Raw genomic sequence first — 27,538 nt, 5'->3', positions numbered from 1 at the left:
CTGTTGTGTCTGAGGAGACTTAAGACGGCACAAAGCCAACATCTACACATTTTTGAAGAGAGGAAATCTGGAAAACCGTGTTTTTGTAAATCCAACACTGAAGTTTTGGTGTCTTTCTTTACATAAAGATATCATACTTTACAAAAGTGAAAGTGAAGTCGCTCAGTCGTGTCCGACTCTTTGCGACCCCATGGACTGTAGCCCAACAGGCTCCTCCATCCATGGGATTTTCCAGGCAAGAATACTGGAGTGGGTTGCCATTTCCTTCTCCAGAAGCTCTTCCTGACCCAGGGATTGAACCCGGATCTCCCACATTGTAGGTAGACGCTTTACTGTCTGAGCTACCAGGGAAGTCCAATGCTTTACCAAATAGGGGAGTAAATAGTGGGTTGGCCAAAAAGTCCGTTTGGGTTTTTCAGTAAGATGTTATGAGAAAATCCAAACAAACTTTTTGGCCAACCCAGGTCGTGCATAATGGAATGTCTAAAAGCAGAGCTGCAAATGCCAGCCTGGCTGGGCAGACCGTAGCTCAGGTCAGGCCCCTGTAAAAGGCAGAGGACCCCAGTGATCCATTAGGAAGCGGCTGGGAACTTGGACTTGAAGCAGGAAAGCCCTCGGTTTGATCCCTGCCTCTGGTGTTTTGCTAGCTGTGAGACTTTGAACCCACATTTCAGTTTCTCTTAGGAGTATTTTCCTCATTGGCAGCTCGTGGGGTCAAGTCTGATTAAGAGAGCTAATGACCACGAGAGAGGCCAGCGGGTACCCAGGCCTCGCTCCTGCCAGTGCATTGCAGGATCAACGAGGCCGCCCTGCCAGGACCTTGGCTCCTACTCGGTAAAAAGCGCTTATCAAAATTAATAACCAGCCTTCATCCCAGAGTGGGGATACAGCATGACTGGACCATTTGTCTGCCTCAGTCAGAAATTTTTGATCCTATAATTGCAACTCAGCATTGGCCTTAATACATCTAATTGTCTAGAAAGGTGAGTGAGAGGAGAAAAATGGTATAAGAGCATTTGTCTTCACTGTAACTGAAATCCGGGCTAGGACGCCCTAGGTTCAGTGGCTTCAGACGGCGCCTGTGGGTTCCTCCCTGACAGCCTGCAGCGGCCATCCTGGGACTCCTGTGTCACTGCCCTTAAAAGCAGACACCCGCAGTCATATGAGGGATTCACCAAGGGCTCTTTTTTTTTTTTTTTGTAATTTATTTTAATTGGAGGCTAATTACTTTACAATATTGTGGTGGTTTTTGCCATACGTTGACATGAATCAGCCACGGGTGGATGGGGAGGGAGGTGGGAGGGGGGTTCGGGACGGGTGGGACACATGTACACCCAAGAGCTCTCAGTTATAAAATATTTATTTATTGGCTGTGCCGGGTCTTAGTTGCAGCATTCGAACTTTTATTTATGGCATATAGGATCCAGCTCCCTGACCAGGGATCAAACCCGGGCCCCTGCATTGGGAGCTCGGAGTCTTAGCCACTGGATCACCAGAGAAGTCCCTGCCAAGCACTCTTAAATGTTGCCCCTCAACCCCTTCCCTGACAAGCAAAGGGAGAAATTTTTTTTTCCCCCAAAGCTGTATCTCCAGTCTTATCAAACAGTAGACTTTTTAAAGCAACGAGTCATTATCAGAGTCCACCTCTCAAAGGTCTGTGCATACCTGGGTCTCTCAAAGTGAGGTTCCCAGACAGCAGCATCAGCGTAACCTGGGAACGTGTTAGAAATGCACCTGTTTCAGGCCCCGACGCAGACCTGCCAAGTTGGAAATCCTGGTGGGCAGTGGGGAAGCACGCTCGCTGTGCTTAGGAGAACGACTCCACGTGATTTTGATCCACAGGCAAGCTTGAGACCCCCTGCATCTTGCAAGAGAGGAAACGGAGTGCAGAGAGGTCTGGGGGCTTCCCCCAAGTTTCCCAGATGACAGAGATGAGATAAAATGGAAAGCTGCTGGTTTCCTGAATCTGAAAGTCTGGCTCAGGGTCAAGGCCCCCTCAGTTTGGGCAACTCCAGACATTCCCTTGAGCAGATCATGCAAATGAGAAAACCTGTCATCCACGTCCATCAGCCATCATGCCTGCGACACTAACAACATGTAAGACTCCTCAAAGCTCTCCTGAACCTCCAAGTCTTGTAGGAATCCCCCTCTCATGAAAAATGCTGTGAATCCAGTCCCCTTAATACTGCAGAATTTTTGATACTCCTGTTTAAAGAAGTCTACATTATCATCAATCTTCCATGTTATTCCTTTTCCCAGTGCAGCAGTGCTTTCCTAAAGACAGCAACACTCTGCTTTTGAAAAACACTGACTCCTGGTGGAAACTTGATAGATCAAAACAATTATTTTAATGTATGTTTCTCTTTGATAAAGTTGACTAACAAGCATTCATTGATGTCTGAAGTGTAAAAGTCAAGATGCTAAAAGAAATACATTTAATTTTCCCTTGCTACCTAACAAGTGTGAGTTTTTGAACTCTTGCCCAGTTCAAGGCCTGCTTTTTAAAAGCAGTGGAAAGGTGAGGGAGTAGGGTCTGACTTAAGGTTACTGAAAATAATTTAGTCTGATGTTAATTTACTGCAACTACTTTCAGATGAAAGCATTTCTTTGAGCTGCCTTGTCTTTCTTGATAATCAAGACTGAAAAAAAGTGTAATTTATAAAAATTTCCATAACCCAAACTTTGTATACTTTCTATGATGTTATTATAAATGTAGTTAACGCACCCAAAGGCATTCCAAATAAACTGCTAGCTGTTTGGAAAAAAAAATAGAAGTCAGCTATAGTGAAAAAACATTTTCAAAAGTATAAAGAAATATTTAAGAGCCGCTCAACCTTGAAATTGCCAGGAACACACAGTGTCATAAAGTCCTTAGTCAAATACAACGAGCAGGGGAGGAATCAGCATTGAAATTAATTAATCACCTGCCCATTAACTGCTAAGCTGTGGGAAATTGAATCACAATAGATGAGGGGTGATTTCTTCCAAGAGATCCATTCATTAAAACTATAGCCAATATCTTAACACTTGAAATAAGTTTCAAATCATCTCCAGAGTAAACATTTCCAACTCTGGTTAAAAGCAGCAGCTGCTTCCTAAAAGAAAACTGCAAATGAACCGTCCACAGCCCCTATGGGGCTGGTGACGACCACACTCCAGTGGCTCATTTTGATTCCCACACAAACTCTTCAAGGCTTGGAACTCCCACACTTTAAAGATGGGGCTTTCCTGGTGATCCACTGGTTAAGAATCCACCTTACAATGCAGCAGACATGGGTTCAATCCCTGGTCGGAGAAGATTTCACACGTCCTGGGGCAACTAAGCCAGGGGTCCTAGAGCCCAGGCTCCGCAGCCAGAGAAGCCATCACAATGAGAAGCCCCCTCATCGCCCGGAGGCGTATCGCCCCTGCTCACTGGCTGCTGAGGCCACCCGTCCTACAGGGGGCTTTCGTCCTTAGTTATCCAAATTCTGTGATTTGTGCCTCAGACCTCTGGGGGGGCAGGGGAGGGGGCGGTTGTAGAATCTAGAGTCTAACTCTGCCAAAAGGAAATTTTATTGTATCTCCCATTAAGTGTTATTTGTGCCATCAGATGGTAGCGGTTCCCATAACCGGTGACAAAAGCGCCTGCACACCATTGCCGTGAGCGCCTCCACCAAGGAGACGCGCAAACCTGCAGAGGCATGAACAGAAAGCAAAACCAGTCGCTGTCAAGGGGAACAAAGCTTTCACTTTATTCAGATGCCCACAATGGATCAATCTCCAGCATCATTTCATCTTGGAATTGGTTCCAGTGAAAAATCGTCCTACCAGGTGTCCATCCTAAGAATCGCAGACCTTTGGCCAGGCTGGTCTCCCAGGAAACACACAGGCAAGCAGCCCTGCGTGGTCCTTGGTCCTTCCCCGCGGCCCAGCGCGCATCAGGCGCGCATCCAGGGCACCTGCTGCCCCGGGAGGCCCTCCGAGCATCCCCGCGGTCAGCGCTGCCCTCCCTCCCGCCTCGCCTGTGTGCCCTTTGGGCCATGGAAGGGACTCAGGGACTCAGGCGGGAGAGATGTGCCCGAAGCCCGGCGCCTTGATACTGGTGATGTCGTTCTTCCGGTAGAAGTCAGCCTTCACGTGGCCCGCGCGGCCGTGGTCCCGGTTCAGAGGCTCCACGGGCTGGTGGATGCGCCACCCGTAGACGGAAGACGATAGCACCCCCACCGGCCGCTCGCGCTCCTGGGGGGGTGGGGGGGAAAGTAGAGCGTTCTCATCTGTCCACGCCTGCATGTCCCACACCCGCCTCCCGCCTCCACCGGGCTTCTCAGTGCAGAAGAAACCTACAAATGAACCATCACAGCCCCTAAGGGGCCAGTTAAGACCACACTGACGCCACTGGTGGGGATGGGGTGGGGGATGCTCTTCAACCAGGTCAGATCCTGCCCCCTCTGCTCCAGGCCACCAGTGTCCTCAAGAGTTCAGAGGACAGTCCAAGATCTTGCAGGGGAGGCCAGGTACCCACCGCCTTCGGGATCGCGTTCCTCCTCTGTCTTCTCCCTTCTCCCTGCTGCTCCTCCTGCCTGTCTTCTGTTCCCCTCCTTCCTTCTCCCAGACACACATCTCCCCAACTCCTCATCGCCCCAGCCCCCATCACATCCCCAGACCTCCTCATCCCTTTCATTGTCCCCATCCCCTTAAAAGGCTGTATTTCTTTGCATACCACTTATCACTACTGGAATTCAGTTAATCATTCACTGGGTTTTTATTCTTCTGTCTCTTCATGGGAATTTCAGCTCTATGAGGGCAGACACTTCTGTTTCCTTCCCTTTATACTCAATGGCATATGGAAGGTGCTCAAAAACTCCTCTAAGTCATGCCAGGCATGTATACTTGTGAGAAAAGTAAAGTGAAGTCACTCAGTTGCGTCTGACTCTTTGCGACTCCATGGACTGTAGCCCACCAGGCCCCTTCATCCATAGGATTTTCCAGACAAGAATACTGGAGTGGGTTGCCATTTCCTTCTCCAGGAGATCTTCCTGACCCAGGGATTGAACCCAGGTTTCCCGAATTGCCGGCAGACGCTTTACCGTCTGAGCCACCAGGGAAGTCCGTGCTTGTGAGAGAAAAGCACTAACTTCACTGCTAACTGGGAATGAATTAACACAAACCTAAACAACAGATTCATTGGAAAAGACCCTGACGCTGGCAAAGACTGAGGGCACCAGGAGATGGGGGCAACAGAGGATGAGATGGTTGGATGGCATCACTGACTCAACGGACATGAGTTTGAGCAAACTCTGGGAGATGGTGAAGGACAGCGAAGTGCTGTCCATGGGGTCGCAAAGAGTCAGACACGACTGAGCGAACACACTTTCACTTTCGTAGGACTAAGCAACAGTCACAAAAATGAACAGACCGTTTAACAGGGCAGAACCGAGTGACTTGGACGGCAGCTTAGTTGTCTCTCCAGGCTCAGGAAGACAGGGGAGAGTTTCATGCAGTGGACTGGACACAACGGTAAATGAAGACGCACACAGTGAATCTGTTCACACCCAGTGATACCCTCTTGCTATTACCTCCTCATTAACATGGAGTCCCAGGCTTTTGGCGTGTTCTCTGTCATCTCGATGTAACTTCTGATTATAACCTGGGTCCCTCTTAAAAACACCGTCATACAGGGAAATGATTCCAGTCTGGGAATAAAAAGAGAAAGCAAGCCATGGGTTTATTCAGGGGCTGAGTTGTGGAAGTTTCAGGGGGCTTGAAAGGCCTGAACTCTCCCTGATGGAGAGTAGAGGTAACGTATAGCGATTCCCCACTGCAACAAACGTGTGTAGGGAAGGTCATCGTGTGGGCAGTGATGCGAGCGGGGAGGCCAGGCCCTTGGTTCCTGAGAGGCCCCCACGGGGTACAGATGTTTCCAGGGCAATTTTTCTCCACTGTTACAGACCCCCTTCTTTCCAGAAGAGGCTCCTCGCTCTCCCTGACTCCATCCTGGAGCTCAAATCTTAAAATAATAATAACCTGTTTCATATCTGTGTTTTCTCCTTCATTTCTACTTTTCTTGAATTTCTCAAATTTTCTCTAATAGGCTTGTACAACTTTGAAAACAAACAATCTCTGAATACTAGGACAGTATATCCAAACAGATGTTCTCCTTCTTCATAGAGATAGAAATATTTTCTTTAATCATATACAGCAGCTATGAAAACTGTAATTCATATGTGTATGAACATAGATATATATATGGATTATGTTATATATACATGTAAAGATATATATTTTATACATATAGCAAACATATGTATAAAACACACACACACAAAGCTCTGATGATCAGAAAATGATCCTGTTAACAGAGCCACCATCTGTAACATCTCCATAATTTTAATCCCCAATTTTTCTTACTACAAAAATAAAACTGCCTCATTTGGTATCCAGTAAAAGAAGAAGTCCATGTGTTAGCCGATCTCTAATTTCCACCTTGTAAGTCAGGGCTGTCGTTTATGTTCCTCCAGCCAAGTGCTGACAAAGGTCTGTCTAGTCAAAGCTATGGTTTTTCCAGTAGTCATGTACAGATGTAAGAGTTAGACCATAAAGAAGGCTGAGCACAGAAGAATTGATGCTTTTGAAGTGCAATGCTGGAGAAGACTCCTGAGAGTCCCTTGGAAAGTAAGGAGATCAAACCAGTCCATCCTAAAGGAAATCAGTCCTGAATATTCACTGGAAGGACTGATGCTGAAGCTGAAACTCCAATTCTTTGGCCACCTGAAGTGCAGAACTGACTCATTGGGAAAGACACTGATGCTGGGAAAGATTGAGGGCAGGAGAAGGGGGCGACAGAGGATGACATGGTTAGATAGCATCACCAACTCAATGGACATGAGTTTGAGCAAACTCCAGGAGACAGTGAAGGACAGGGAAGCCTGGTGTGCTGCAGTCCTTGGGGTCAAAGAGTCAGACATGACTTAGTCACTTAATAACTACAAAAACCAACTGCCACCTGCCTTGAATCCTCCAGCAGTGAACACAGACAGGCCATCTCACTGGAATTGGGATCACAGGATCTGGAACCTGAGCCTGCTTGTGGTTTTTTGCCCAACTTTCATGCTAGAATGACCCCTTCTAACTGCAAGACATGGAAATAGAAGGTCACAGTGAAAAGGATGCATGATGTGTGCACCATCTGGTGGAAATCACATCCCGCAGACTCTCAGTGCTGGAACTCAGGGCTTCCAGCAAAAGTGGAAATGGCTGGAGTGTGACATAGCTTCAGCCCAGCCTTAAAAACGCCTTCACACATCATCCATCCTGTGCAGGACATTTCACTCCTGCTCAGGAAGGTCTGAAGATAACCCAGACATGGCTGCTGTCCTGGTATCAATGCTACGGAGCCCAAACTTGCTCTGCTCGAAGCACAATAGGCCAATGAATCCAAGAGAGGGGGTGTTGAGGCAACAAGTTAGCCAGCTGACCGAGGAGATGGCCAACTAATGTCTTAAAATAACCATCTTATCAGGGTCTAGATGCCGGTTCTTTTATAGAACAGAGACTGGAGGGGTTGGGGTGGAGGTGACAAAGCAAACAAAGTAAAAAGGCCATTAATCTTACAACTATCTCCTAGAATGACAAGCCTCAGGCAGAGGATGTGTTAATTTCTTCCTCCCTGCCATCTACAGATGGACAGGGCCCTGAACAAAGGCACTTTATCTCAACAGTCAGGCAGAGGGGCAGGGTCCTCTGAGGCAGGCCATTTTGAATGATTATAATAACAGAAGCAACAGAAAGCAAGTCAACACAGTTCCAACATGGAGCCATTATTGGCTCTTCTCTGCAACACCATTAACCATCTAGTCAGGAAGACAAAGCTATCTTTTAGAAACATTATTTTCATGTTCTTCAAAATTTCAGAGGCATCATGTACAAGACATTGATTTAGTGATGCTGGAATGCTGACCTGCCTGCAGTCTGAGTCACTCCAAGTGCTAGAAGGGGAGCTATGGCATCTCAATCTGTGTCCCAATGGGCATGGAATGAGGTCACATTGCAGGAGCTTTTTCTTGGCACTGCCTTGTCTCTCCCACTCAGCTTCTGGGTCTGTGCATGTACTGGTTTGGCCAGCCTTGACTTTCACCCTTCCTAAAGGCAACCTTGTACTCAGTTCAGTTCAGTCACTCAGTCATGTCCAGTTCTTTGCGACCCCATGGACTGCAGCACGCCTGGCTTCTCTGTCCATCCCCAACTCCTGGAGTTCCCTCAAACTCATGTCCATTGAGCCGGTGATGCCATCCAATCATCTCATCCTCTGTCATCCCCTTCTCCTCCTGCCTTCAATCCTTCCCAGCATCAGAGTCTTTTCCAATGAGTCAGTTCTTTGCATCAGGTGGCCAAAGTATTGGAATTTCAGCTTCAGCATCAGTCCTTCCAATGACTATTCAGGACTCATCTCCTTTAGGATGGACTGGTTGGATCTCCTTGCAGTTCAAGGGACTCTCAAGAGTCTTTTCCAACACTGCAGTTCAAAAGCATCAATTCTTCGGCACTCAGCTTTCTCTATAGTCCAACTCTCACATCCATACATGACCATGTCAAGTGGCATGTGGGATCTTATTTCCCTGACCAGGGACTGAACCCCTGTCCCCTGCATTGGAAGCACAGAGTCTTAACCACTGGACCACCAGGGAAGTCCAACCTTGTACTCACACTGATAAAAAAGCCAAAGACCCAAAGCAATGGAGAGGTGATACATTATTCAGATTTTGGTACCATGAACATGGCTAGCTATTTGGAAAAAAAAGAAAAAGAAACTTAGGTCTTCATATCACACTACAGACAAAAGTAAACTCAGGATGGATTAATGAAATATCTGAAAAGAAAAGCCATAACAGGCCTCCTAGGCATAAAAGCAAAAGGAGAAATACCACAAAGAGAATACCCATCACTCTGACCATGTAAAATCAGACATTTGCTTATCACATAAAATTCAAACTTTAAAAACCTTTCGGAAATGATAGAGAAACCTCAGTATATTTTTTTATAGGCTCTTTGTTTTTTTTTTTTTTTTGGCCACGCAGCATAGCATGTTGGATCTTCATTCCCTGACCAGGGATCGAACCCACACCTCCCTGCATTAGAAATGTGGAGTCAATCACTGGGTCTCCAGGGAAGCCCAAAATCTCAGTTTTATTTAACATCAATGAGTAAGATGTCCACAGAAGCATAAGCTGATGGGGTTGGCTGGGTGCTCGCTTCTAGCCTAGAGAGATTAAGGAAATCTTGCAGCAATTTTTTTTTAATAAGCCCCAGGCCAGTGGGCCCCGCAGAAATACATCAGAAGCTCAAGGATGCCTGCCACCCACTCTGCTGGGATGGTGGGAGGGAGGTTCTCCAAACAAGCATGCTTGCCTTCTGTAAGGGAGCTACTGCAATGTGGACCATTCCCTTCAGGGTTCAGAGCTACCGGCCAGCCCCAGCAGAAGCCCAAAAGCAGACACAAACAGTAACTTGAAAGTCCATCACCTCTATTTACACAGTAATACAATCTGGGCTCTTGGTCATAATCTAGATGTCTCATTGTCACTGGAATCCCTCTCGGCCCTGCTGACCTGTGAAATGGGTGTGTTTCAGGGAGAACGTACAGTGGCAACCAAATGACCTGTTTCCCTAGGACCAAGCACCCAGTGGTGGCCACGGGTACCCCCTTCTGCACCTGGAGAACCTTGGCCAGAGAAGAGGTGACCAGCAGGGATCCTAGGGGCCATCTCATCTAGGGCTGTGGGTTTTATTATGCCCGGTGCCTCCTGCCAATCTTAGAAGCTCTCCTCCTCCCAGAAGTTATACAAAGTCTCACACAAATAGTTGGGGTAAGATTCTGAGCAAACTGAGATCCAAGTCCTTATTTTCTCCTCCCTTTCAGACCATTCTGAATATAAATGCATTCTCCATTGAAACATTAAACCAGATCAACTCTGCAAAGAAGAAACAAGAGAAAGGAAATGAACATATTATCTTTCCACTGTGGCAAGGGTACTGCTGAGTACCCACCAAACACCTTTCTTCTTCCAGCACAAACAGAAGACTGCAATTTCCAGTTTCCATCATAATTATCCAGGGCAGGTGGGCTACAGCTCTGGCCAGGGAATCAGGGTGAAATCAGTGGACACCACCTTCTAGGCCTAACCCCCAAGAAACTCTCCTGCGGCCTCCACACTCTCTCACCCTGCTCTTTGTTGTTGTTCGGTTGCTAAGTCATGTCTGACTCTTTGCAGCCCCATGGACTGCAGCTCACCAGGCCTCCCTGTCCTTCACTATCTCCCAGAGCTTGCTCAAACTCATGTCCATCGAGTCAGTGATGCCATCTAACCATCTCATCCTCTGTAGCCCCCTTTTCCTCCTGCCCTCAATCTTTTCCAGCATCAGGGGCTTTTCCAATCAGTCATCTCTTCGTATCAAGTGGACAAAGTATTGGAGCTTCAGCATCAGACCTTCCAATGAACATTTAGGCTTGAGTTTCTTTAGGACTGACTGGCTTGATCTTCGTGCCATCCAAGGGACTCTCAAGAGTCTTCTCCAGCACCACAGTTTGAAAACATCAATTCTCACCTTGCTCAATGGCCAGCAAATTAAAGGATCCCAGGGAAGGACTACAAAGCCCCAAAGATTCCCAGACCTTGGCAATAATGGAGCAACTAAAATGGAGAAGCCTAGTTTTCCAAGTCACTGCATTCAGAAGAGCTGCCCAGGAGAAACATACATGTTGGGCTGTATTTCATTATGTTTATATGTCTAAGGCCAGTGGTGGGCTTATGTTAACAACCTGTTCTCTGGGGAAAAAAGACCCAATTTTGTAGCATTTGAACATTTCTGTGGTATAGTATGCCCATCGTGGCAATTTCAGGCTTTTAACTGAAAGTAAAGTCCAGAAGAAACGCTAAAATCCCCCTTTGTCAGTATGATCAGGCTCTGACACACCGCTAGTTAAGACTCTCAGGGTCTGGAGTCCATTTGTCTGCACAGCACATCCCAGCCCACCTTGACTAAGAAGGTTATGACGGGACTATATTCATCTCTCCTCATGGGCCATGGTACCGCTACCTGTCACCTGCAGGCTCTCAGAACTGTCTGCCTACCCAGAGCTGTGTGACCTACTTTCAAAAACTGAAAATTCCCAAGGTGACCGAAAGTAGTTTTCTTTGATTCTTAAGAGATTCCTTTTTCCTTCTGATAGTTTGAGCACATCTCCTTGGGAGTTAGGCAGTAGATGAAGCTTAAGGAGGTTGTTTTCATTAATTTTAACATTGTTCAAAATTCTACACCTCAGAAGAACTGGAGCTCGTCAAGGACATAACCTTAACATTTTTAAAAGAACAATACTCAACTGTCTCTTTGGTTCCTGGCAAAGACTGTTTCCTCTTTGGTGTGTTAAGATCCCAAGTTGGGGAAATTTTCATAACTGTCCAAATAATCTGAATATTTTGTCAATTTAACAACAGTGGAGCCAGTTACCTTCTGTCTTCCACTGATATCAGCTCCCCATTCACCCGCCCAACCCTCACCCACAGCAATTCACATCCAGGAAAAAAAAGTCATCCATGTGGGCTGAAACCTGAATCTAATCTTACACGTGCCTAAGAGGCTTAAATATATTGGGGAAAGTGCTGTTTGCTTGTAATGCAGGAGACCCAGGTTCAATCCCTGGGTCAGGAAGACCTGCTGAAGAAGGAAATGGCACCCACTCCAGTATCCTTTCCTGGAAAACCCCACGGACAGAGGAGCCCCCTACAGCCCTTGGGGTCACAAATAGTCAGATACGACTGAGTGACTAACACTTTTCATGTATTATTTGATTGTTGTACTTCTTAAAAGGAGATGATTTTGAAAGAGTCTGAGATGTAGTGTTAAAAGAAAAGAGTGTGCTGCAAGTATATACACATAGTTGTGTGATCATGTGCGAACATATTATTATTTTAAGAAGTTCGACGCACATGACCACATTCATAAACACACATGGAAAGGCCTTCACCATGTGCTCACACGGTGGTCATGACTGGTGGGAACACTTCTTCGCCCCTCCCGGTGTTTCCTTCCAGAAGAAGGACTTCCACTAGAAGGACACACGTGACCTCTCAGCTCACTCCATCCTCCTTCCTTGGTGACCTGCCCCTTCCTAAGCTGGAGGAAGATAGTCAGCCCCACTCCTCCAGGCCTTAAGTTTCCAGGGACAGATCACTGAACAGAGTGAGTGCAGCCAGCCCAGGCAGAGAGAGGCAACCACAGTCCACTCCCAATTTTGGTCCCCCCAGGACAAGAGCAAGGTTACGGATAACCCAAACAGCAGATAATCCAAAAGGAAACCTTGGTTTAGTCTAAGAGGCTAAGCTTGTTGATCGGTGACTTGTCACTTTGTTTAAAAAACTCTGCATCCGTTTAATCATCCTTACTGATTCATCAGCAGGTATTTATGACACACCAACTGTGAGACCGTGGCATTCTTTCAATTGTTGAGGACACAAGAGGCCTACAAATAAATCCCTGCCCTCCTATTTTAATAGGAGAGGGAAAAAAACCAACAGGATAACTAAGGAAAATATTTAGTAGGTTAGATAGTAGTAGATGCCAAGGAGAAAATCAGGCAGGAGTGGGAACGGAAATGTGTCTTGCGGGGACACACTTGCATTTGGCTAGTACATGCTGAGACTGGATGGCGTGTGGGTGGGAGAGTCCGCTGGATAACAGAGAGAAACCTGCCTAGATTTTAAAGGCGGGCCAGCAACAGAACTGGAGCTCACCTGCCCGAGGTGTGGCAGGCGTGCGTGCTGCCCAAAGGCTCCTCCACTCAAGAGGGGCTCATGGAGCTGAGATTGAACACCTCCTGTATCCTGGACGCTGTCACAGGCACTTCAGAGGTGCCCCTTTGCACCTCTCTGCAGTCAAACCCATCATCTTTTTTACCAAGTCGCTGGCCGCACTTGGCAAAGGGAAATTCAGCATCAGGAGGTAAAGAAAAACTCAACCCCTTGCCTCTGTGTCTCTCCCACAAACGAGCAAGGAAAATTGGCTAATCCCAACAAGGCTAAGATAGGGCTTCCTGAGCAAAGCTTCCCTCACAACAGAGCTATCCACAATTCACATTAGCATGACAGAAAGCATGTTCTAACACTCCCTAAGGTTTGTTTTTTTTTTTCCCTCCTCAATGTAGCTCTTAGACTTTGAGAAATTTAATCAAAACCTTCATGAAAAGTCATTCTCCTCTGATTTAGCCTTTGCATTTCAGGGGCTGAAATGTGGCTGAGGCGGAAGAAGAAGAAAAGTCATTTAAAAATACCATTGAACTGAACCTATGGGGGAAGCACCCACTGCTAGAGGTCCCTTCAGGAGCGGGACAGGAGTTGATAGCATTTTTTGCGGCAGCTTTAGAGGATAAATTTGTCTTAAGATCTGCGGCATTGAAAATCAAAGTGTTAGTTGCTCGGTCAGTCAGACTCTTTGCAATTCCACGGACTGTAGCCTGCTAGTGGAGAAGGCAATGGCACCCCACTCCAAAACTCCTGCCTGGAAAATCCCATGGACAGAGGAGCCTGGTAGGCTGCAGTCCATGGGGTCGCTAGGAGTCGGACACGACTGAGAGACTTCACTTTCACTTTTCACTTTCATGCACTGGAGAAGGAAATGGCAACCCACTCCAGTGTTCTTGCCTGGAGAATCCCAGGGACAGGGGAGCCTGGTTGGCTTCCATCTATGGGGTCGCATAGAGTCGGACACAACTGAAGCGACTTAGCAGCAGCAGCAGCAGTAGCCTGCTAGGCTCCTCTGTCCGTGGCATTCTCCAGGCAATACTGGAGTAGGTGGCTATTTCCTTCTCCAGGGGATCTTCCCAACCCAGGGATCGAACCCGGGTCTCCTGCATAGTTGGCAGATTCTTTACCACATGAGCCACGGGCTTTGAATAGGTGTGCTGTAATGAGAGCTTTGACTTTGAGCTCCCACAGGGGAGATGCCTTAGAATTTAGGAACCAAGAGATTGACACATTGACACTCAGACTGCCTGCCTCCCTGTGTTAATTTCCAAGTGTCAACAAGGGTGGAGGAGAAAAGACAGACCCTGAGATCCAGCCTTCAATGAAAGGAAACTCTAGTCATCACTAAGATGAACAAATAAAAATGATAATAATAAGAAGAGGTCTGTTCACACTGGGCTTACCGTGTGCCACTTTCTACCCGTTAATTAAATTAATTCTCATAAGAGCTCCATGCAGTTGGTTCTGTTTGATCTCTGATTCAGAGACAGGCAAGGTGTGATGGAGTGATTGCTCTGTGACTTGAGCTAATAACACGGAGCCAGTAGTTTGACCCAGCTCTTCCCTGGTGGCTCAGACAGCAAAGAATCTGCCTGCAATGTGGGAGACCTGGGTTCGATCCCTGGGTCAGGAAGATCCCCTGGAGGAGGGTGTGGCAACCCACTCCAGTACTCTCGCCTGGAGAATCCCATGGACAGAAGAGCCTGGAGGGCTACAGTTCACGGGGTTGCAAAGAGTCGGACACGACTGAGTGACTAACACACACACAGTATTTTTACCCGGGACTCCTGAGCCTGTGCTCCTAAGGGACTAACCAGTGAGGGTGACACACAGAAATTGACTTAAGAGCTAGTTTCTCGATGTGTCTTCTCAGCTTTGAGTGGAGCTTGGAATTATTTACAAAGAATTTAGGGGCAGCTGAGTTCCCCAGCAAAGCTATGATACACAGCTCATCCTCTTTAGTCCAAATGCTCTCAAAAAAAAAAAAAAAATGCTCTCAAGGTCAGAGGATCAGCTTCTGGAGTCGTGCAGCTGATTAAATATCACTTCACACAAGGACATCATTACCATTGGGAGCTGGCTTGTGAATGGACTTTGAAATGTCTTCTGTTGTTCTTGTCACCTTGAAGGCCTTTTTATTTAGGTGTTAAACTTTCTCTAGCATTTTTTTTTTTCCTATGACACTAAGGCTTCAGGACTTGAATTTGCCTATGACCTCCGCTATCAACTGTACTAAGTTTTTTGTTTTTTTCCTTAAAATCTATTTGCATTACTTTGTCTAAGGCCCATCCCTACCTTCCCGGGGCAGTGAGACATCAGAACAGAGTTGGAAGTGTTTTCTGTAAAGGAACAGGCAATCACCGTCTTAGACTTTGCCTGTTCCACTGTCTTGGTTGCAGCTCCTCAACTCTGCGAGGTTGCCATTGACAATACTAAACACACGAGCCCGCATCTGTGTTTTAATAAAGCTTTCTTAAAGCAGGTGGCGGGGCGTATTTGAACTTCACTTCTCGCTCACTTTTGATCTCCTTCCAGGCACGGAGACCTTGTCTGGTCACTTTGGGCATCTCTCAGCTGCTTGGTTGATCCGGCCCCAGAATGGTGGAGCCATGTGTCTAAGTGGTGAATTTAGGAAGAATAAACCCAGTCAGCCAAGACTGCTGCAGTCAGACTCCAGGGGGAGTGTCGCCCAGTGGCAGACCCCAGTTCCCAACCTTCTTCCAGATCCTGGGCACCTGGTCAGCTTGCTGCTCCAGTAGAAGCAGTAGGGACCTTGCAACTCCCTTTACCTCCCCAGAGAGCAGTCAGCCCTAACCCACCCCCAGAAGGCTCAGAACACTGGCTGAACATTCCAGCCTACCCCACCTCCACAGGTCCAGTTCTCCTCCAACTCCTCCTCAGGTTCACTTTACTCCTTCCCCCACCCCCAATTCATGGGAAATAGATGGGGAAGCAATGGAAACCGTGAGAGAGTTTATTTTCTTGGGCTCCAAAATCACTGCAGATGGTGACTGCAGCCATGAAATTAAAAGACGCTTGCTCCTTGGAACAAAAGCTATGATCAACCTAGACAGCATACTAAAAAGCAGTAATATTACTTTGCCAAAAAGGTCCATCTACTCAGAGCTATGGTTTTTCCAGAAGTCATGTATGGATGTGAGAGTTGGAACATGAATTGATGCTTTTAAACTGTGGTGTTGGAGAAGACTCTTGAGAGTCCCTTGGACTGCAAGGAGATCCAACCAGTCCATCCTAAAGGAAATCAACCCTGAATATTCATTGGAAGGACTGATGCTGAAGCTGACACTTCAATGCTTTGGCCACATGATTCGAAGAACTGACTCATTGGAAAAGACCCTGATGCTGGGCAAGATTGAAGGCGGGAGGAGAAGGGGACGACAGAGGATGAGATGGTTGGACTGCATCACCGATTCGATGGACATGAGTTTGAGCAAGCTCTGGGAGACAGTGAAGGACAGGGAGGCCTGGAGTGCTGCAGTCAATGGGGTCGCAAAGAGTCGGACACGGCTGAGCGACTGAACTGATCTGAAAACACTCCCACCCCCACCCCGCCCAGCACCTCGGTGGCGGGGCGCAGGGGTCCGCCTTACTCTGGTGGTCTTAGCAGCGGTTCCCTGGGGTCTAAGAGCCCCAGGGAGAGGCCTCTCTACTACCCTCCCCCGCCTGTGACCCTGACGCCCCACTCCTACCCCGAACTTCTCACAGGCTGTGCTGCTCAAGCCCACCCCAACCCTTTTGTGCAGCCGCGTCCCAAGACTCCTAACCTGACATTGCAGCCCCGCCCCTCGGACCCTTCAGTCTCCATAGGGTAGCCCCGCCCCGCCCTGCATCCACGCCCCCAGAAACCCTCGCCAGCAGTGTAATCCCGCCCCCAGCACCCTCCTTCGCAGTGTTCAGTTCAGTTCAGTCGCTCAGTCGTGCCTAACTCTTTGAGACCTCATGGACTGCAACATGCCAGGCCTCCCTGTTCATCACCAACTCCAGGAGTTTGATCAAACTCATGTCCATCGAGTCGGTGATGCCATCCATCCATCTCATCCTCTGTCAGCCCCTTCTCCTCCTGACTTCAATCTTTCCCAGCATCAGGGTATTTTCTAATGAGTTGGCTCTTCGCATCTGGTGGCCAAAGTACTGGAGTTTCAGCTTCAGCATCAGTCCTTCCAATGAATATTCAAGGTTGATTTCCTTTAGGATGGACTGGTTGGATCTCCTTGCAGTCCAAGGGACTCTCGAGTCTTCTCCAACACCACAGTTCAAAAGCATCAATTCTTTCTTTATGGTCCAACTCTCACATCCATACATGACTACCGGAAAAACCATAGCTTTGACTAGACGGACCTTTGTCGGCAAAGTAACGTCTCTGTGTAGCCTCGCCCCATTTCTTCTCCCTCTGACCCCCCTCCCCCAGACTCCTCCGGTGTTGTGCAGAAGCTCCCCCAGGGCCCGCTCCCTCAGTGAAACCCCGCCCCCATCCCCTTCCTTGGAGGTGCAGCACCGCCCCCAAAACCCCCTTGGTCCCACCCAGGCAGTGTAACCCCGCCCCTATTCTCCCCCCACCCCGGTTACCTCCCTGGACTTGCAGTCCCGCCCCCATCACCCCTCCCGCCTCCTCCCCTCAATGCAGCCCCGCCCTTGACCCCCGCAGCCCCCACCAGCACCCAGGCCTCCGTCCCGGCCCTCCAGCACCCCGCCCACCCTTCTCCGACCCCACGCCGTCTCACCTGGCCCTGGCGGTAGTAGTAGCTGTGCTCCTTGGGGTCCTGGCGCCGCGGAGGGACGTAGCTGAAGGCGGACAGCGCCGAGATGGGCGGCGGCCGGGGCTTGCCCCTCAGCGCAGCGGCCGTGATCTCCTCCTCGTCGTCCTCCATCTGGCCGCCGGGCTCCGTACGCCCGCCGAGGCCCGGGTCCAGTCCTCCCGCCTCGGGCTGCCAGGCGCCCGCGATCTGCTGTTGCCTGGAAACGGCGGCCGCGAAGTGCTAGTCTGGGGAGGGCGGGGCGAGGGGGGAGGGCGGGGCGAGGGCGGGGCCGACACGCCCCCACCCCCGGCACCTCCCCCCCACCCAGTTCCTTCTTGGGACGTCGGGGAGCCCCATCTACTTAAGCCGCTGCTGGGGTCCGGGGGAGGAGATGCCTCTGAGATCCGCACTTTCCGACCTGCGCACATTTCTGCGCGCAGTCTGTCCCTTCCTGAGACCGTGTTGGTTGGGCAATTGATGACCTTGCACCTCCTGTGTGCCGGCGCCTGGAATGCAGCCTTAACCAAGCCGACTGTCCACCGGGATCTGACAGCCTGGTGACGAAGACGGGATCGATGTGAAATGACAAGTGATTCAAGAGGGTCTGGAGCACCGCCGCCCAACAGAAACACAAAGGCGCACCTGTAGTTTAAAACTTCCTGGAAACCACACTCTCACCCTTCCCTAGGCAGCCCTGTGTGAGCTCAGTCGTGTCCGACTCTTTGTGACCCCATGGACTGTAGCCCGCCCACCGGGCTTCTCTGCCTTTGGGATTTTCCAGGCAAGAATACTGGAGTGGGTTGCCATTTCCTCCTCCAGGGGATCTTCCCCACCTAGGGATCGAACCCTCCTTTCTTGGGTCTCCAGCTTTGGCAGGTGAGTTCTTTACGACCAGAACCCCTGGGAAGCCCTAGGCAGCGGTCCTCATAAAATCACCAACAGAGAAAAAAAAAAAAGCGCTCTTAAAATCAAGTACCTCCCTCAACCTCTCAAACCTCTTTTAAAGATCCGATACAGGAGGTCCACTAATGGTCAGGAGCCTTCACAGCCTTACATAGGTGATCTGATAACACACGTTGTGAAATGGGAGCAGTTGACACTAGTTATCTTGAGAACTCAGCTAAAACTGAGACCGAAACCGTTTCGTTGAAAAATCCTTTTGTGCAGTTATGTGGAGGTTCATCAGCTAGCGTCCACTTCCCCTCCCATCTCTTCTGTACTAGACTGATAGCTGTAGAGGGCGCTGCTGCACACATTCACCCTCTGATGTGTCTGGCACACAGTAGGTGCTCACTCCACAGATATTTGGTGATTCAGTAGAGAAATACAGTTGGCAGACTGACTTGGGTTCCTTCTAAAGGTGAGCCTGGGACAAGGGACTTGGACCTGTTCTTGCTGTTCAGTCGTGTCCAACTCTGTGACCCCATGGACTGCAGCACGCCAGGCCTCTCTGTCCCTCACCATCTCCTGAAGTTTGCCCAAGTTCATGTCCATTGAATTGCCCTCCGATCTTCCCCAGTAGCATATTAGACATCTTCTGACCTGGGGGGTGGGGCTCATCTTTTGGCGTCATATCTTTTTGTCTTTTTATACTGTTCATGGGGTTCTCACAGCCAAAATACTGGAGTGGTTTGCCACCCCTTCCTCCAGTGAACCACATTTTGTCAGGGTCTGCACTATGACCCGTCCGTCTTGGGTGGCCATGCATGACAGAGCTCATACCTTCATTGAGTTATGATAGCTTATGGTGAATGATGTCAGATTCGTGATCTCCAAAGAAGATTTAGCTTTGGGACCAGGGACCAGGCTTGATGACTCAAGAGCTTTTGTGTAGCAGAATTTTATTAAAGTATGAAAGGGACACAGAAAGTTTCTGACACAGACATCAGAAGGGGGGGCTGCTAGTCTTAGAAAGGGAGTTATATGCTTTTTCAATTGGTTATTACAATAAGTCAAAAGAATGTCTCAAGGTTGTAAAGATCTTACAAGACCTACTCCCACAATTTACATTTTAAGATGACAGGATTAGAACTAACAATAGAAAGATCTTAGCAGACACACTCCCATAATATATACTTTAAGATAACAGGATTGGTCAGAAGGTTTTCAAGGAGAAACTGTCCTCAAGCAGGATGATTTGTGGTTCAGTTCAGTCACTCAGTCCTGTCTGACTCTGCGACCCATGGACTGCAGCACACCAGGCCTCCCTGTCCATCACCAACTCCCGGAGTTTACCCAAACTCATGTCCACTGAGTCGGTGATGCCACTCAACCATCTAATCTTCTGTCGTCCCCTTCTCCTCCTGCCTTCAATCCTTTCCAGCATCAGGGTCTTTTCAAATGAGTCAGTTCTTCGCATCAGGTGGACAAATATTAGAATTTCAGCTTCAGCATCAGTCCTTCCAATGAATATTCAGGACTGATTTTCCTTTAGGATATTGGATCTCCTTGCAGTCCAGGGGACTCTCAAGAGTCTTCTCCAACAGCACAGTTCAAAAGCATCAATTCTTTGGTGCTCAGCTTTCTTTATAGTCCAACTCTCACATCCATACGTGACTACTGGAAAAACCATAGCTTTGACTAGACAGAACTTTGTTAGAAAAGTAATGCCTCTGCTTTTTAATAAGCTGTCTAGGTTGATCATAACTTTTCTTCCAAGGAGCATGCGTCTTTTTATTTCATGGCTGTAGTTACAATCTGCAGTGATTTTGGAGCCCAAATAAATAAAGTCTGTCACTGTTTCTACTGTTTCCCCATCTATTTCCCATGAAGTGATGGGACCAGATGTCATGATCTTAGTTTTCCGAATGTTGAGTTTTAAGCCAACTTTTTCACCCTCCTCTTTCATTTTCATCAAGAAGCTCTTCAGTTCTTCTTCACTTTCTGCCATAAGGGTGGTGTCATCTGCATATCTGAGGCTATTGATATTTCTCCCGGCAATCTTGATTCCAGCTTGTGTTTCATCCAGTCCGGCATTTCTCATGATGTACTCTGCATATAAGTTAAATAAGCAGGGTGACAATATACAGCCTTGACGGACTCCTTTCCCGATTTGGAACCAGTCTGTTGTTCCATGTCCAGTTCTAACTGTTGCTTCTTGACCTACATACAGATTTCTCAGGAGGCAGGTCACGTGGTCTGGTATTCCTGTCTCTTGAAGAATTTTCCACCATTTGTCGTGATCCACACCGTCAAAGGCTTTGGCCTAGTCAATAAAGCAGAAGTAGGTGTTTTTCTGGAACTTTCTTGCTTTTTCAATGATCCAAAGGAAGTTGGCAATTTGACCTCTGGTTCCTCTGCCTTTTCTAAATCCAGCCTGAACATCTAGAAGTTCATGGTTCATGTCCTGTTGAAGCTTGGCTTGGAGAATTTTGAGCATTACTTTGCTAGCATGTGAGATGAGTTCAATTGTGTGGTAGTTTGAGCATTCTTTGGCATTGCCTTTCTTTGGGGTTGGAATGAAAACTGACCTTTTGCAGTCCTGTGGCCGCTGCTGAGTTTTCCAGATTTGGTAGCATATTGAGGGCAGCACTTTCACAGCATCATCTTTTAGGATTTGAAATAGCTCAACTGGAATTACATCACCTCCACTAGCTTTGTTCATGGTGATGCTTCCTAAGGCCCACTTGACTCTGCACTCCAGGATGTCTGGCTCTAGGTGAGTGATCACACCTTCAGGATTATCTGGGTCGTGAAGATCTTTTTTGTACAGTTCTTCTGTGTATTCTTGCCACCTCTTCTTAATATCTTCTGCTTCTGTTAGGGACATACCATTTCTGTCCTTTATTGCGCCCTTTTTGCATGAAAAGTTCACTTTGTATCTCTTAATTTTCTTGAAGAGATCTCAGTCTTTCTCATTCTATTGTTTTCTTCTATTTATTTGCATTGATCACTGAGGAAGGCTTTCTTATCTCTTCTTGCTATTCTTTGGGACTTTGCATTCAAATGTGTTTATCTTTCCTTTTCTCCTTTGCCTTTCGCTTCTCTTTTTTTCATAGCTATTTGTAAGGCCTCCTCAGACAACCATTTTGCTTTTTTGCATTCTTTTTCTTGGGGATGGTCTTGATCCCTGTCTCCTGTACAATGTCACGAACCTCATTCATAGTTCTTCAGGCACTCTCTCTATCAGATCTAATCCCTTGAATCTATTTGTCACTTCTACTGTATAAGCGTAAGGGATTTGATTTAGGTCATACCTGAATGGTCTAGTGGTTTTCCTTACTTTCTTCAATTTAAGTCTGAATTTGACAATAAGGAGTTCATGATCTGAGCCACAGCGAGCACCTGGTCTTGTTTTTGCTGACTCTAAAGAGCTTCTCCATCTTGGCTGCAAAGAATATAATCAATCTGATTTCGGTGTTGACCATCTGGTGATGTCCATGTGTAGAGTCGTCTCTTGTGTTGCTGCAAGAGGATGTTTGCTATGACAATGCGTGTATTATCTTTAGTCGACACCTACATTATACAGTAGGTTATCAATTTTTATATATAGTAGTGGTATATATATGTCAATCCCAATCTCCCAATTTATCCCTCCTTCCCTTTTCCCTGGTAACATAAGTTTGTGTACAAACTTTATTTTGTGCTTAGTCACTCAGTCTTGTCCAACTCTTTGCAACTCCGTGGATTGTAGCCTGCCAGGTTCCTCTGTCCATGGGAATTCTCTAGGCAAGAACATTGGAGTGGGTAGCCTTTCCCTTCTCCAGGGGATCTTCTCAATCCGGGGATTGAACCCAGGTCTCCTGCATTGCAGGTGTATTTTTCACCGTATGAGCCAGGAACCCACTATCAATCTTAATGAATATCACTAAGAGGGTAACAGGACATTACAGTGTGATGCAAAACAAATACACAGTATCTCCTCTGAAGCAGCCTTGCTGGAAAAGTTAAGCTGAATCTAAGCAAGCCTCTGAATCTTTTCATTTAATAGGAAATTCAGCAGAGGAAACAGTTAGAAAATGTCAAGTCAATGCTCTGGGACTTTTTCTAGGGCAATTGATCTGACTTCTCCAATAAATTCATGACATGGAACCTAGGTTGAGGGAGGGAGGCAGTTACAGACATGAGACTTAAGACTGAAAGGTATAACACCTAAAATTAGTATGTGGTCTTTGTTCAGATCCTGATTCAAAGGAATCAACATTTAAAAAATATTTCTGAAAGACAAATGCCATGTGATACTGCTTACTTGTGGAATCTAAAATATGGCACAAATGGACCTGTTTACAAAACAGAAACAGACTCACAGAGTTAGACAACAGACTTGAGGTTGCCAAGAGGGAGAGAGGTGCAGGAGAGATGGATTGGGAGTTTGGGATTAGTAGATACAAACGATTCTACCTACAATGGTCCTACTGTATATCATAGGGAACTGAAGTCAGTATCCTGGGGTAAAGCATCGTGGAAAAGAATATAAAAAAGCATGTATATAGGTATCACTGAGTCACTTAGCTGTACAGTAGAAATTAACACAACATTGTAAATCAACTATACTTCAATAACAAAATTTAATTTAAAAAATATTTCTGAGGCAGCATAGAAAACCTGGAATATAGACCAGGTGTTAAATGACCACAGACAAGAATTACCAGTTTTGTTTGTTGTAAGAAAAAAGGTTTATTGGTTATGGATTCATACTGAAGTGTTTAGGGTAAAAGTAGATGATAGCTTGGATTTTTCTAGAAACATTCCAATATAGGAAAAGAAAGAAAAAGAATAAGGGAATAAAGAGATGAAATGGGGTTGGAAAATATGGGTGTTTTTTCATGATGAATAAAGAAACTCACGTGAATCCATTGTGCTAGTCTTCCTAAGCTTGCACGTGTGCGCATTCGCTCAATCGTGTCTGACTCGGTGACCCCAGGGACTGCAGCCCTCCAGGGTCTTCTGTCCATGGGATTCTCCAGGCGAGAATACCGGAGTGGGTTGCCAATTCTACTCCAGGGGCTCATCCTGACCCAGGGGTCAAACTCAAGTCTCCTGCATTGCCAGGTGGATTCTTGACCACTGAGCCACCTGGGAAGCCCTCTTTCTAAGCTTATGTGTGCTCAGCATTTTCCACAATAAAAGTTGCAGTAGAATCACTGAGATATTGTTTCTTGCAAATGTTAGATCCTAGAATATAAGTTCAAGACACAAAGAGCATGCCCTATATGCTAGAGACTGCAAGGAGTCACAGAGAGAGATGTTTGGGCTTTTCTGAGACGGGATTTCAAGCATGTTAACGCAAAATATCTTACGATGCAGCAGGCAGTCGAGGTGTATTCCATTCCTATTACAGCAGAGGTTTTATAGAACAAGGTTTCTCAGCACAATGTCTGGCGTGCAGCAAAACAAGTGGCTGTGGCTCTTGGTGCTGCTCCCATGGGTCTTAACCAGTGAGGCAGTGGTACTGTTGGCAGAAACCAGCAATCGAGAAACAAAGCACCAGAATCGGAGAGTTGGAGAACTCAGGTTAATTACGCCGGCGGGCCCAGAGGTGTTAACAGTCCAAGCTCTGAGGCCCAAACAAAGGGGTTACAGAGTTTTTATATACAGACGATAGTGGGCAACACTAGCTGCTATATGCTGGTTTAAAATAAGGGGTTTCCCACGTGTGGGGACAGCGGTAAAGACGAGGAGGGGGATGCCTGACCTTTACATGGACAGGCATGATTAAGCAGGTTTGCAGGGGCTGGGAGATTGCAAAGAGCAGGACAAGGGTGAGTGAAATAAGCTCCAGTTCCTAGTATTGTAAGACACCACTATCTGAGACAACGTGACCTACGTGATCCAGACTTTGCAAGGAGCAGCAGGAGGTTATGTAAAAATTTTCACTTTTCCTCTTTGGTACTGCTTCTTGTTGGGCATCTCTGACGGGCTCCATCTCTGCAGCTGTAACAAGGAGGCCTGACTGCACCATAACTCACATACCAATAACAAAAGCCCGCGTGGCTCGCTGGGGATTTACTGTTTTCCAGTTCCTGCTGTACAGCTGACAAGGAACATCTTATTTCACGATCCTGAAACTGAGCAGGACCCCAAGGGGCCTTCCCGGGACAGACCTCCCCCCCACCCTCTGCTGTGGCTCCTCTCTGAAGTGCCTAGATAATAGCGTCTGATGCACACTTCCTGAGTTGATTTACAGATGCTCAAACCACCATCAAATGGAAGAATTAGCCACCTGATGACCCTGAGCACTTAGCCCCCAGACCTACTGGCGCCTGAGGATTGATTCCCTTAACCCGCCAACAAGGCCCCTTTATGTCCCCATCAGCCGATCACAGAATTGTGCATGAGCTGATCACAGCTCCTGCAAGCTCCTCTCCCTCACTTGGCTTTTAAAAATGCTTTGCTGAAGTCCAAAGAATTGATGTTTTTGGACTGTGGTTTTGAGAAGACTCTTGAGAGTCCCTTGGACTGCAAGGAGATCAAACCAGTCCATCCTAAAGGAGATCAGTCCTGAGTGTTCATTGGAGGAATTGATACTGAAGCTGAAACTCCAATACTTTGGCCACCTGATGCGAAGAGTTGCCTCATTGGAAAAGACCCTGATGCTGGGAAAGACTGAAGGTGGGAGAAGTGAAGGAGGAAACAGAACAGGCTCTATCTTGAAAGCAGGACTCCATCTTGGGCTGGACTGTGGACTGTGAGCTATATGCCCAGTATCTGTGGAAACGAGGTACTGCCTGGAAAACCAGGCCCCCAGAAGGAAGAGCCCCAGGGCTCTCCATCGCCTAAAATAATACCCTAATTATCTGTGTAATGGAATAGAATCATATTCTATTATGCTTATTGGGGAATGACCACAAGCCTATTGATAATTGTCCACTGTTAACTATCTAGGTTTAAGGCATATGAATCACGGGTTGACTTTGATTGTATCTTTCTTTTTCCTTTGTTCAGACTAGTTTCAGGGAATTTGGGGAGGTGGATTTAGGCACATATGCTTAAGGTATATAAGATTTTCACAAAAACTGGTCGGGGTCCCTGGCTAAGAGGAGACTCTGCCTTGGGGCCGCCTGTGTAATAAACTGCATTCCATTATCTGCATTGTCCTTCTGAGTGAGTTTGTTTCCCGGAACGCGTAGCTGCAACAGAAGGGGGTGACAGAGGATAAGATAGTTGGATGGCATCACCGACTCAATGGACATGAGTTTGGGTAGACTCCAGGAGTTGGTGATGAACAGGGAGGCCTGGTGTGCTGCAGTCCACGGGGTCTCAAAGAGTCGGACACGACTGAGTGACTGAACTGAGCTGAGCTGCTGAAGCCCATTCGAGTTCAGGTCATTGAGGCGCGAGCTGCTTGGACTCCTTGCCTGGTGCCCTGTAATAAACCCTGTACTTTCCTTCAGCACAACCCAGTGTCAGTCGATAGGCTTTTCTGCACAGGTGAGCAGACCCAAGTTTGGTTTGGTGACAATCCTACACTATGTGTTCAGACTCCAGGTGGATCTGGATATGTTTCCAGTTGGGGAAATTTCAGCTTTCGGAGGTTAACTCATCACCATGGAGCCAAGACTCCCTCCCTGAATTTGTACCCAGTCTTCCAGTGGGTCCAGCTTTTTTTTTTTTTTTGAGGGAATTGATCTCCCACTGCTCCTGGAATTCTATTAAATATGCTCAATCCCACTCTTTCCTAGTTTTTCTTCCATCTAACAAATACTTAGAAAGTCTCCATATGCACCTAGGTGTACAGAAATTCTGTAGGTAGGATCCTGGTCTTCAAGAAACCAGCCAGCATCTCTTCATCCCAAGGTACCACCTACCCTCTTCTGATAGGCCTGGTTCAGCCAAAGTACATTCCTTCTTTAGATCGAGGTTAAGAAAACTGCGTTTTGTTCAGGCAAGACCATCACCCTTCCACAGCTCCGGCCTGCAACATGCTTCAGTTTAGTCGCTCAGTGGTGTCCTACTCTTTGCGACCCCATGGACTGCAGCACGCCAGGCCTCCCTGTCCACCACTAACTCCCGGAGCTTGCTCAAAATCATGCCCATTGAGTCGGTGATGCTATCCAACCATCTCATCCTCTGTCGTCCCCTTCTCCTCCCACCTTCAGTCTTTCCCAGCATCAGGGTCTTTTCCCATGAGTCAGTTCTTTGCATCAGGTGGCAAAGTATTGGAGTTTCAGCTTCAGTGTCAGTCTTTCCAATGACTATTCAGGACTGATCTCCTTTAGGATGGACTGGTTGGATCTCCTTGCAGTCCAAGGGACTCTCAAGAGTCTTGTCCAACAGCACAGTTCAAAAGCATCAATTCTTCCACTCTCCCGCTTTCTTTATAGTTCCATTGCTGAAGCCCAATAAATGTCTGAGCCTTCGCCGCCCTCTAGTGGCTGGTCTGAAGATAATCACCGTTGCTTTCAGGGGTTAGGCATGCAAGGTAACTTTTTTCATCAATTTTTTTGCTTTGCTTTACTTCCCCCCTTTGCTTTACTTTTAAAAAACATCATCAAGATTATGTCTTATTTAAAAATGTTATTAATGCGTGGCACCAAAGTCTATCTATCATACTGTATATGTAATTTCAACAAGAAAATTCACATCATTTTTGTTTACATAGGTAGACCTTAAAATTTTACTGGCCTGAGGATTCAGCTTATAAGCACACATGGCTTTATAATCTTATGGAGCTTGCCAAATTTACTCCAATTGGTGACATCAGCTGTCTCATATCTCTTTGTTAGCCTAAACTATTTTCCTAACATATCCACACACATTTTCAGGATTAAAATTTGCTTTAAAACAAAGTGTCATTTAGTTTCAACCCTGATAGCTCAGTTGGTAAAGAATCTGCCGTTGATTCCTGGGTCGGGAAGATCCGTTGGAGAAGGGAAAGGCTACCCATTCCACTATTCTGGACTGGAGAGTTCCATGGCCTGCATAGTCCATGGAGTAGCAAAGACTTCAATACGGCTGAGCCACTTTCACTTTCACTTCCATTTCCTGAGGCAACCCTGTCTGCTTTGTGCTGGGTGCTCTGGGCATGGCAATCAGAAACCTGCCTCCGTCCTCTGAATTCAG

At 47.1% G+C, this 27,538-nt stretch overlaps 2 protein-coding genes across 2 annotated transcripts in view; one reads left to right on the top strand and one right to left on the bottom strand.

The window, feature by feature from the left end:
* The window catches only part of ADCY2 (adenylate cyclase 2), a 436,561-nt gene extending 430,133 nt beyond the window's left edge, over positions 1 to 6,428 (top strand). The window contains exon 25 of the mRNA XM_081520577.1: positions 3,593 to 6,428. Within this exon, the coding sequence (XP_081376703.1) occupies positions 3,593 to 3,646 (54 nt within the window). The 3' untranslated portion in view covers positions 3,647 to 6,428. The remainder of the gene's footprint in view (positions 1 to 3,592) is intronic.
* Positions 3,711 to 17,745, bottom strand: CFAP90 (cilia and flagella associated protein 90). Its single transcript, XM_081520593.1, has 3 exons — positions 17,522 to 17,745; positions 5,559 to 5,675; positions 3,711 to 4,221 (listed from the first exon to the last, which is right to left on the bottom strand). The coding sequence occupies exons 1-3, from the start codon at positions 17,666 to 17,668 to the stop codon at positions 4,042 to 4,044; spliced, it is 444 nt and encodes a 147-aa protein (XP_081376719.1). The 5' UTR covers positions 17,669 to 17,745; the 3' UTR covers positions 3,711 to 4,041.
* Between the last annotated feature and the right edge of the window lie 9,793 nt (positions 17,746 to 27,538).

Source organism: Giraffa tippelskirchi, chromosome 8 (genome assembly GCF_054371585.1).
Source record: "Giraffa tippelskirchi isolate mGirTip1 chromosome 8, T2T-mGirTip1v1.2.pri, whole genome shotgun sequence".
NCBI lineage: Eukaryota > Metazoa > Chordata > Mammalia > Artiodactyla > Giraffidae > Giraffa > Giraffa tippelskirchi.
Note: the sequence above shows the minus strand (reverse complement) of the source record. Positions and strands in the feature narration are given on the sequence as shown.